The 12,843-nt window shown below is 35.1% G+C and overlaps 1 protein-coding gene across 1 annotated transcript in view; it reads left to right on the forward strand.

Annotated features, from left to right (window-relative positions):
* The first annotated feature begins 201 nt into the window (after positions 1-201).
* Positions 202-12,843, forward strand: part of LOC106878928 (N-acylglucosamine 2-epimerase) — a 29,038-nt gene continuing 16,396 nt past the window's right edge. The window contains exons 1-3 of the mRNA XM_014928291.3: positions 202-500; positions 11,326-11,449; positions 12,754-12,829. Coding sequence (XP_014783777.1) covers positions 11,343-11,449; positions 12,754-12,829 — 183 coding nt within the window. The 5' untranslated portion in view covers positions 202-500; positions 11,326-11,342. The remainder of the gene's footprint in view (positions 501-11,325; positions 11,450-12,753; positions 12,830-12,843) is intronic.

The following is a 12,843-nucleotide window of genomic DNA, read 5'->3' on the forward strand; positions in this document are numbered from 1 at the left end:
TACAAGTTATTTTATGTTTTGCTGAGGAGGTCCAATAATACCAAAACATGTTCAGATTTGTCTCCTTTACTTTCCAATATTATTAAGATAATATTAGTAATTTAGCTATATTTGACACTAACTTATCTATAAGCATGTCATGTCAAAAATTTCACCTTATCTTGTTCAGATATATATAATCTTATGATATTTTTATCACTTATAATCATGTTTCTCATCTTTTATCCATATCTTAGTATATTTATTTAATCAAAAAATTGAGGTATATTAATATTACATTCATTGTAATACAGAGACTATTGTTTTTCAGAATTTGATTGCAATTGACAACGATTGCAAACATATTCAAGTGTAGAGGCAATTATAATTGACCACTAAGTGTAACAACAGCCAGAATTACATTCCAAAAGCTAGAAGAATCCATTGTTGTGTTTAAGTTAGATTAAGAGAATCTCAGTACTTAATCATTCAAGAACTGAAGTTATTTGAACATATGTGAGGTAGGTACTCCTGATATTTCTAATGTGGTTTGCATAATTGAACTTCTTAAGGTAGCAAGATGACAGTAAAGTTGGAGTAAATGATTTTGCTGATATTGATAAAGAGATATTTCAGAACATTGCATTTTCTTTAATAACAATGTATTTGAAAAAGTTGTGGTGTTCGTTTGAGTACAATAGGTCAAGCATGTTGTATAATCACGGGTGAGCTCGGATTGAACTTTCATATGGCATGGAGATTGATGGTGGAACAACAAGGCATGGCCAACAGATCTACCTTTCTAACAATTCTATATGTTTAACTTTCTGGAGAATGCACTCTGACATGCATTGGTGAATCATACAAGGTGCAGTGTAACAGATTCAAGATATTGCACTCTCTTCATAGTCTGGTCTACTTCTACATACCAAGAGATTCTGGTAGTGACCATACTGAAGATAAACAAGGGGAACTTGAGATCATAGCATGGAAGTTACTGTTCCTTTGCATTTATTGGTAATGTTATGCATCCCAGTACAATGTTTGTGCAGTGAAGCTAATTTTTGTTGCAGCTATTTCTGAGTGTATGTGTTCCTTATGCATGTCTGAGCATAGTGTTTCTAGGATGGTGTTGTAGTTGTGCTCTAGGGTGTTGTATAAGTTGTCTGGGTATTTGGGTGTGGATTTTTTTAACGTAATGACAGGGACCGTTGGGGTTGAAGCTTTCTGTAGCACGTGCTATTGTCTGGTGGTCTTTCATTTATATATTTCTATTTCATTGTGTTTGTAGTCTTTAGGTATGGTCTGTGTACAGCTATGACAAAGCATAATGCACTGCTTTTGTTCTTTGTAGCTTATTGAGAATTGTGTTGGAGAGATTGGGGGCCTAAGCAGGATTAGCATAATGGTATAGTCCATGTTGCATTGTTTGTACACCATTGAAATTGTTTCTTAATGTAGATGAAATGTAATAAATATGATAGTGCTATGTTTGTATTTTTATTATAGTTTTATGTATGATCTGAATGTTGTAGTGTTTTTATCTTTAATGAGTATGATATGTTTATTTTTATTGTTATGTTGGTTAGCTGTAATCAGTGTTTTTGGTGTTGTGAGTCATTTGGAAGGCAATGGGTTCGTAGGCAATTCTTTAAATCAATTGCTGTGGAGTTACATTTCTAGATAATTTAAATAGGGCAGGAGTAGTTATACAACACTGTCTAGAGAATGTGTTTGAGTGTGTGTGTGTGGGGGGAATGTAGATGCAATGTCATTCAAATAGGTGACTGTCCGAGTACATTATATTTCATTGTAAATATTTTTGCTTTGTTGAGTATGTTGGGTGGGAGTGGGTCTATGTGCAGCCTTAAATTACACAATTTAAATGTTGTCTGGCTTCAGTATGATTAGACAGCAATATGGATGCCAATATCACTAATTATCAGGTCATCCCATAAGTTCTGTCTGAATTTTGAATAAAGAAAACAAGTAATCAAATGTTATATTTAATTGAAATTTTATCATCAATGTACTTTCCATGATTATCTATGACTTCCATCTATTTACAAGCTTTTTAATCCCATCAATGTAAAACTCTTTTGGTTTCAAAGCGAAGAACTCTGAAATGTCAGTTTCGACCTCCTTTTGGCTTGCAAATGTTATGTCCCCTAAATGATTCTGTAAATTATGAAACAAATGGTGGTCTGAAGGAGCAAGGTCAGGAGAATAAGGTGGATGAGGAATTTTTTCCCAACCAAGCTCTTCGATCTTCTGTGATGTGATCTTTGCAGTGTGGGGTCGTGCATTGTGCTGATGAAACATCACTCCTTTTCAATTCACTAAAGCTGGGGTTTTTTCTTCAAAGCTTGGTTCAAATGCTCTAATTGCTAACAATAGACTTGAGCATTGATTGTTGCATTAGGTGGTAACAATTCAAAGTGAATTACTCCTTTGCAATCCCACCAAATAGAGAGAAGAACCTTTTTCCCATGAAGTTTCCATCTCGGTTGTGGTTGAGCTTTTTCCCCTTTACCAAGCCACTGTTTACGGTGTTTAACATTTCAACAGAAGATCCATTTTATGTCCCAGTCACAAGTCTATCCAAAAAGGGTGAAATGAGTTTGTGAGAATGGAGAGAAGAGCAGATGTCAACTCGGGATTTGCGGTTGCTGTTAGACAATTGATGAGGCACCCATTTTCCAAGTTTAGGAACCTTTCCAAGTTGTTGAAGATGACAATGAGCAGTTGTATGGTTTGAACTAAGCTTTATTGCCAATTCTTCAACTGATAATGTAGGATTTTCTTCAAGTAATGCCTCAAGGAGCTTATCATCAAACTCAACTGGACATCCTGTTCAATCTTCATCTTCAAGGCTGAAATCTCCACTTCTGAATTTTGCAAACCATCTTCTACAAGTTCTTTCATTCAAGCATTCTTTCCCATAAACTGAGTATATGTTTCGAGTTGCTTCGGCTGCAAAGTTTTCTTTCTGTACTCATAAAGCATTATGTGCCTTAAATGCGCTTTGGATACTTCCATGTTAGAAAGAGTTTTAATCAAAGAAATTTTAATTCTATTATTCTGTAAAATAATATTTAATTAGTTTAAATGTATAAAAATGCATAAAAATAATTTTTAATTCCATTAGACATTCTAAAATACTATTAAATTTCATTCAATTTAAAAAAAAAGGTAAAATTGGACAGAACTTATGGGATGACCTGATATAGACTCATTACTAATTAATGTAATCCTGCTAATACAGATACCTTCTCCTTCCTGTTAATGAAGGTATCAGGCATGTAGTTATGTATTGTACATCCATGTTGTATAAATGATTACTCTGCTTGCTGCTCTTTGTTTGGATACCTCTGTATCATCCACTATGAGTACACTTATTCAGATTTTGGATAGTGCGCACACGCACGCACACACACACACACACACACGTGTGCATGCATGCACACACACATGCATGCACGCACATGTGCATGCATGTATGCACAAACACATGCATGCACATACACACACATGTGCATGCATACAGGCACACACACGCATGCACACACACACACATACACACGCATGCACATGCACATACACTGAAGGAGAAAATCCTACATCAGTTTCAGTGAATGCCTGTTGCAGTTGTTCAATTAGTGAAGTTGTCTACTTACTGCATTGTAGTGCAAGAAGGTGACTGCTCTTCTACAACAACATTCTCTGTTCTGTTAAACTTACTGACCAAATGACAGTTCTACTTTAACCAACTTGATCCACCTGTCCCTTTCTCTCTCATGAACACATGTATCTCTAGGTCGTTGAATGAAAGACTTTGACAATTACTTTCCCTTCAGAACTCTATATCTCTGTAATCCTAATATTTTGCCCTGTCAGCCACTGATTTAGAGTTCACATTAATTGTAAACCACATTGATATCACCTGTTACTTAAAACAGTTACTTAGACCATGGTGCAAAAAGGGTTGCACCATGGACCAGTTTCATGCAAGACAATTTTTTACACAGATCAAGCGATCATGTGCATAAAACAAAGCACAATAAAGTGTATATTATATCACCTACACTTTTTTCTGCAAAATAGGGGTAGTTTATCCTGTTCATGCTATATTATTAGCATTATCCTGCGATTGAGAATTTAAAAATCACTTCTTTAACTTTCTAAGACATCTCAAGGCTTCTAAAAGCAAACTTCGTTTGTTTGTTTACGTTTATCGTAACTTGAATTTTGTATATTATATAATTTAATTATTACATATGTAATACATATATGTATGATGGACTCTCCTATCGAAGACAACATATGAGTGTTCAGCTTTTGCTGGACAGTCTGTACAAATGATTTATTTATAATGGTCGATGTTGCCTGAACAGGTGCTTGATGTATCACATGTCAGGAGTCAGTGGTAGCAGAGGAACATAAGATGAAATGTTTTGCTCAAGAACACAACATACCACCCAGTCTAGGAACTGAAACAACGATCTTGTGACCATGAGTGCAACACCCCAACCACTAGGCCATGTCATAAAAATATGGTTTGTGCCTTTCTTTCCTAAAATGAGACAAAAAACAAAAGAATGAATGAAACAAAATAATGTATGAAGCTATATATATTTGTGAGTGGACTAAGATAAACAAGTTTTTTTATTTTCCTGTGACACAATAGTCATGTGAAAACCTGTTAAATGTCACAAGTCATTCCTCTTAACTCAGGAAGAATATAGTGACCTAAATATATTGTTTGGTTCAGTAAATTAAAACTTTTAGAATATGATCTGGCTACAAAAAAGATATTTAGTTGTACTGGATCACTTAAATGATAGAAGAATAATTCTAAAGTTTAATAAGGGGTGGGTTGATGATGTAGGGAAATGGAGGGATGAGAGGGTCATCATCAATGTTTGAGACAGTGATATGTTCAAAAGAATTTGTAAGAATGACACTGAAGGTGAAGATGATAAAGAAGAAGATGGCAACAGTAAAGAAGGTGAAATAGTTAAGAGGCAAGAAATAGGAGAGTGATAAAAGAATATACTCAACCATAATTACCAATAATGTTCACAGAATTCAACAACGCTACAATCAGCATATATATAAAGATTGTAGTACAAACCTCGAACAAAATATCTAGAGGCTCTTAAAAAAACATCCTTCCAAGCAACATGAAAAATACAGTCCTATTATAAGATCAAAAAATTCAAGAGAGAAATCTAAAACTCAAAGCCTCAAGGTGAAACCAAATGATAAATATACAACATAGATATACTGCACTCACATGAGAAGGTAAAATCTTAGAAGTTACTTAGAACTCCGCCAGAACATACATAAAAGACATTGTAAGGAAGTGCTAAATTTCCAGAGTAAATCGGTAGTATATTTAGAACAATAGATTCATGAATTGCATCTAGTTGTTAGACTGACTACCTATATGCCAAAGGTCTGCTCAATCAATGTTGACCTCAAGCTACACAGCAATATGGACAGCAAGAACTATGAAATCTGTTTTGTCTTTTCTAATATTAGTTATTCATGGAATGTCAATATTATCATCATCATTGTAGTGGAGGAATAGTAGTATATCTACAGAAGAGGTGGAGTATTGATGGTGATGATAATATTGTAATTGTGGAAAGAAAGACTGATCACAGAGGTGTCATGTCATGCAGCTGCTGCTGGTGGTGATGGCAGTGGTGACAATGATGGTTGTGGTGGTAGAAGTTGTAATGGTAATGATGATGGTAACGATGACAAAACATTAACACACAAGACATGTGATAAATACTGGTTCTTTCTATTACTTTTCAATTCTGTTCTCATAATGAACATAGCTTGTATGATGGATAAATCAGAAGTATTACAATAAAGAATGCTTATTACAATGATGGTGTCTCTATATGGTCACATGGCCTGCTACATATCATCCAAATCATACATTACCATCTTAAAAGAAAGAGAACATATCTGGAAAGAAAAAATGGATGTGATGTCATGGCTGGAAGAACCCTTTAATCATAGGGCTGACTAGAAATTAAACAAAAACAATAACTTATTCCTCTATAATTGTGCAATATCAAAATCTCTCCCCCTCTCTTTATGTACCCTGCCTGTTTTACAGCCATCAATGATCATGGACTTTTACATCAATCCCTGAAGATTTATGGTTTTTCTTGAGAAAGATGCAGCTGTAGTTTCTTGTTGTCTTCTGCCAATTAATTTACAGTTTACTCTGCTAGTCTCCTGGTCTATCAAGCTTACCTTAAGCAGAGTTGATTAGCTCACATGACATCAGGTTATGTTCACATACATTGGTGGGACTATGTGAAATGTGTCTAGGGGCTAGCCCTTCTCTAAATCCTTATGCATTTACAAGATCACCTTCTGCTATTTAACCTATAACTGAGACCCTTGACATATAGTAATGTATTACTACCCTAGGCCAAAGTGGACTAGGACATAGTAATGACTAAAGAGTAACTTCACACTAATCCAAACATCTGAGTTGGAGCCTTAAAGCTATCGAAAATTAACAGCAGTTCAGGAAACAATTTTGTGCAGTATAAACTACTGCCTTGCAATAAAATTTTATAGTTAGAGGTGTGTGTGTGTTTGTATGTGTGTGTGTGTGGGGGAGACATAAACCCAGCAATACAAGCTAATGAAATGCACAGCATTATTATTATTATTATTATTATTATTATTATTATTATTATTATTATTATTATTATTATTATTCAGTAGTTTTATTTTTATAACGTGCTTTCACTTCACTACCGAGCGCAGCTCTGTGCGCCTTGGGTATGTGCTGTGGTTTGCTGTGGTGCTCTTATGTTTACTGTATTGAAAGTGTTTTGCGTAGAATGTGTGCAGTACCCAGTAGTGCAATTTTCTGTATGTTATATATATTTGTAAGTCCTGGTGTTTTTGTTATGTATTTGTCTGAATATTTTTTTATTATACCTAAGGCACCTACTATGATAGGAATTGTTTCTGTTTTTAGATTCCACATTCGAGTTATCTCTATTTCCAGGTCTTTGTATTTTGAAAGTTTTTCCATTTCTTTTAGAGAAACGTTGTCATCTGCTGGTATTGAAACATCAATTAGAAGGCATTTTTTTCCTTCATGATCTTTGACAACTATATCTGGTCTATTTGCCTTAATTTCTCTATCTGTGTGTATTGGCATATCCCAGAGTATGGTTGCTTTCTCGTTTTCTGTGACCTTTTCTGGCGTGTGTTTATACCATCTTTTTTCTGTTGCTATTCCATAATGTTGGCATAGCTTCCAGTGTATATAGGTCCCAGCTCTGTCGTGTCTGTGAATATATTCCTTCTTAGCCAGGACTGGGCAGCCAGAGATAATATGATTTATTGTTTCTTGTCGATCTCCACATATTCTACAGTTACTTGTTATATTTCTTTTCATTATGTGTTTTTGGTAATTTCTGGTGGGGAGGCTTTGGTCTTGTGCAGCAATTAAAAATCCTTCAGTCTCTGCTTTGAGTCCTGAGCTTCTCAGCCATTGCTGGGATTTTTCTCTGTCTATTTCTTTCGCATTTAGTTTAGCCCAGTATTTACCATGTAGGGGCTTTTCTTGCCATCGTTTTATCATGGTCCGTTGCTGTTCTAGTTTTAGTTTGGATTTCATTTGTTTTATAGCTTTTGTTGTTTCTTCTTCTTCTTCTTCGTATTTGTTAGGTAGATTGATTTCTTGTTTGTATTTGTCAGCTTCCTTAAATACTGAAAACAGTTTTTTGTTTTGCTTGTGTTTTGTGGCTATTTGTATTAGTTATTATTATTATTATTATTATTATTATTATTATTATTATTATTAGTATTATTATTACTTTTTAACTGATTATTCTCTCAGAAGAGAAAAACAGTATTCATGACATGACTCCAATTAACAAGTTATTGTATTAGACTGACTAGATTTATGAAGGTGACCTAATAAATTAGATATGCACCTATTCAACAAATGGTAACAAGATGGGTATAACAATTACATACAACTTTCTCCACTCCCTTTTATTCTCTATTAATACTTTCCTTTATTATATTTTCAAACTCAGCAGCAATGAGAAGATAAATACTTTAATTAGCCGCAACGTTTCTGTAATTGATATCACTTATCTAATTACCAGTCACAGTCAGTGTATATAGAGTCAACTTTTTGTTGACTAAGCATTCTAGACTGTAGAGTATGCTTTGTTGTATGGTTGTTAGTCCCATCTTCTTCTCTAGCTGTTCTCATGTCAGATAAGCTGTTAGTTTGCAATATCCACATTAAGTTATGACAATAACATTAAGAATCATTTGAGTTTCCAAATATTTTATTTACTACTGCACTGTATTTACAGATGTGCATGCATTAATTGATGACATATGACCTAGTGGTTAGGGTATTGCACTCACAAGGTCATGGGTTCAGTTCCCAGACCAGACATTGTATTGTGTTTTTGAGCAAAACACATCATTCAATGTTACTTTGCAGTCACTTAGGCATGAGATATGTAGTACACATATACACACACACACACACACATCACCTTCGTGGTGCTTTGGTGACTTGATGGACAATGATAAAGGGAGATAATCACCTAGGGTTTTACTCTTAAAAATGAGGCTATTTCCCCCTCCATTTTTTAAAGAGGTCTTAGGCCAGCAGTGTTTGGGCGTCTGAAGAAATGCCATAAGGCCAAACCCCTTTTGAGCAAGAAACCCAGGGTAAACCCATTAACCAGCCTACCCCACTATAATATATATATATATATATACATATATATATATGTCACCCTCCTGGCACTTGTGCCGGTGGCACGTGAAAAGACATTCGAGTGAGGTCGTTGCTAGTGCTGCTGGACTGGCTCCTGTGCAGGTGGCACGTAATATACACCATTTTGAGCAGGGCCGTTGCCAGTACCGCCTGACTGGCCTTTGTGCCAGTGGCACGTAAAAGCACCCACTACACTCTCAGAGTGGTTGGCATTAGGAAGGGTATCCATCTGTAGAAACTCTGCCAAATCAGATTGGAGCCTGGTGTAGCCATCTAGTTCGCCAGTCCTCAGTCAAATCGTCCAACCCATGCTAGCATGGAAAGTAAACGTTAAACGATGATATATATATATATATATATATATATATATATATTTTAAATTCAAGAAAGTTAGAGGTTGTGAATCCATGAATCCAACCAACTAAGGGATAATATCTATCCAATATACTGCTGGTAGAATACCCAATTATTACACAAGTGTTTTTTCATTGCATGACAATTACATTACCAAGCATAATAAATGAGTGAGGGTAAAGAGTTATTTTACCATTAATTTATAGAGCAATAAGAACAAGGAGGGGATTAATAGATGGTATTCATCAACTTATAATGTCTATAAGTTGATGAATACTACCTATTTATCCCCTCCATTTTCTTATTGCTCTCTCTCTCTCTCTCTCTCTCTCTCTCTATATATATATATATATATATATATATATATATATATATCATCATCATCATCATCGTTTTACATCCATTTTCCATGCTGGGGGGGGGGGGCTACTGGATAGCAATGATACAGTGAACAGGGCCATGAGGGCAAGATTGGGAAATGAGAGATAAGTATAGTGCATGAAAGAGTAGATGTGTGGAAGGGAAGAGATGTAGTTTGGTTTGTTAGGGCAGGGTGTGTAAAAAGGTTTCTTGTTACATGTAGGGGGAGCACAAAATGCTTCTAGAACTCAGTTTTGCTGACGTGGCTGGGTCTTCTCAAGAATCTTATATCGCCAGACATTTCTGCCCATTGTCATTTTCTCTGTAATGCCCAACATCCTGGGATCAGTCTTTACCACTTCATCCTATGTCTTCCTGGGTCTCCCTATTCTGCAGGTATCCTTCACTTTCAGTGATCAACATTTCTTCATACCCCTGTCTTCATTTATACACATCACTTGTACAAACCAATGTAGTCTTCTCTCTTGCATGCTGCATTTGATTCCTCTTATGCTCATCTTTTCTTTCAATGCGTTTGCACTTTGTCATACATGCACACTGATGTTGCACATCCAACATATATATATGTATGAAATTAAAAATTAGCACAAAGCATTAGGATGTGTGTTTCTGCATGTCAATGGATGATGGTCTATTCAAAAGTGCAGAAAAATGGTCTACCCAGCGCTTATGAATAGAAGAGGTGTCAATCAAAAGCAAATTTCTATTTGCGGTTCTCACTGGAGCTACTGAAGAAGATATTAGGCCTCCTTAACATAAGAGTACAAACCCTTGGCATAATTTCTATCAGCTGCTTCTTGCACCCCTTTTGCTCTTGAGAGCAAACCCGACACCAGATTACATATACATACAACCCTAGTCAAGCACGTGTGGTACTAATGAATTCTTGAGAGCAAACCCAACACCAGATTACATATACATACAACCCTAGCCAAGCACATGTGGTCTTTGAAAGAAAGCACCACAGAGTACAACAAAGTGGAAGATCCTGGAGAAATGCAAACCTTACTTCAATAGTAGCAGGAAGTGCAGGTTACGCCTGGCTGAGAAGAGAGCAGACTGCTGAAATGAATTGTTAGGTCCACATACAACATCTCAAAGTACATCATTTTTTGCTTCTGATGAAGTTATGCTCATGTCACATAAATGCAAATTTAATGTACAAATTTGTAATTAAATTATTGAGTATTAATTGAAACGGCTGTAAGAAGCAGAGATGACCAATTTGTTAATAATGAATAATTGTTAACTTCCTTATCTCCATTTTCTTTTCTTCTTTTAACTACATATCATCACCATCGTTGTTGTTTAATATCCGCTGGCATGGGTTGGATGGTTTGACTGAGAACTGGCAAACCAGGAGGCTGCACCAATACTGTTGTGGAAATTAGCTGCCTAGTGGATGTTAGCATAAAGCTGAAGATCAGTGAAAAAGATAATACCTATGCTGAATTATTGAGAAATCTGCAGTTTCTCTATCCAGCTTACAGGTTTAGGTTTATACCTGTAATTACTGGACTCTGGGATATGTAACACACTGCCTAAATATCAATCTTGAGAAATTAGGCATCTCAAAATCAGAAAGGAGAAAGCTAATTCAAAGACTACAGATCCAATCCATCACTGGAACTGTAAAAATCTATAAAATTTTCCAGAAGTTTATCATTTAGATATATATGAGCATGTCTATATATGCAACTATATACATAAGAATACATACATAAAACAAAACATACAAATGTGCACATATACATACATACATACATGCATGTATGTATGTATGTATGTATGTACGTATGTATGTATGTATATTTCAGTTTCAACTTTTCAATCAATGGAGAATATACAAGATAGAATTCCTGAAATGGTTGCTAAAGTTTCCTCTGAACTTGACAGATGTATAGCATTTTGGTTAAAGCATTCACATGACGAAAATAATGGGTAAGTTTTGACTTTTGATATCTCACATATCAAATTTTAAAATATTTATGTTTCCTGATACTCCTGAATTTTGTACTTATTTAATCTTTAGTCAGCCCTGATTGAGCAGATGTATGTTAAAAGATATCCCAGTCATGACCATCCCATCTTCTTTTTTCAGGAATATTTTAGCTTGGACAACAGCCTTATTTAATATGTCCTTTCATTTTTAAGATAGTTAAAATGATTTGAAGGATATTTGGCTGCAATTTCTTTCATATCTTGTAATGATGGTTAGGCTCTTTTGTTGGCTCAAAGTACTCCTGCTTATTTATGAAGATGTACTTTTAGTCTCAGTTCCTACTACTCACACTAGAACATTGAGTACTAAAATTCTTTCTGTTACCATCAACTTATGACTGTTACAAACAACCATGATCATCACAGCTTATTGTTTACTTGCCATTATCATAGAAGCTACAAGTGTCACAAATACTATATTATTAGTCCCCACCACCACCACCACCACCACCACCACCACCACCACCACCACCACCACCACAATATTTAACTGTCAAAGCCATTCACTTACGATGCTAAAATAGCGTCAGAAAGAGTTGCAAGTAACTAAAGTGAATTTCTGTAGGCTAGCATAATTTGTAGAGCTAGATGCCTTTTTTCCTGCTAATCAATCAGTGGATATCTGATTCTTATCAACCAACCAAAGTGGAATAAACAGATTTATGTGCTTTGCAAATGGTAGAACCCTTTAACATTCAGACCATTCTGTTAAATGTAATTGCTTATTTATTCACACTGTTTTGAATAAATCATGCATTATATTGTAACTATGAGATTTTGATGAAGCAATTGTTTATTTTAAGAAAGACATTATCAGGTAGGTGTGAGAGGCCAGATCTAATCAGTTTGAACATATAGCAGGTAAAATATTTGGGCCAGATATAACTAGTTTAAATGCTAAAGGATGAACCTCAAAATCTTGCTGCAATATCTGAACCAATTACCATATTGTTATTAGTCCAGCACCCTATTTTCATAAGCATTTTGCTTTGATGATCTCTCACTCTTACTAGTTTCAGCCATTTGCTTGAAGACATGTTAAGGTATGAAGCCATTGATTTGGATAGAAGAAACTAATTTTTTTTTTATAATTCTGACTGTTTTCTTCAAGGGTATTAATCAGATGATGTATAGTATTCCAACTGATGCAACATAGATTTTAAAAATTAGTTATAGACTTGCTCTACCAAGAACTTGCCATTACGATATACTGAAAATTTATGGTGTTTTCTTCAACTTTGCAGAGGATTCTTTACATGCTTAGGAAGAGATGGTTCAATCTATGATACAATAAAATATGGATGGCTACAAGGAAGACAGGTAAAATCTTTCTT

Source organism: Octopus bimaculoides, chromosome 1 (genome assembly GCF_046866305.1).
Source record: "Octopus bimaculoides isolate indiv1 chromosome 1, ASM4686630v1, whole genome shotgun sequence".
Classification (NCBI taxonomy): Eukaryota; Metazoa; Mollusca; class Cephalopoda; order Octopoda; family Octopodidae; genus Octopus; species Octopus bimaculoides.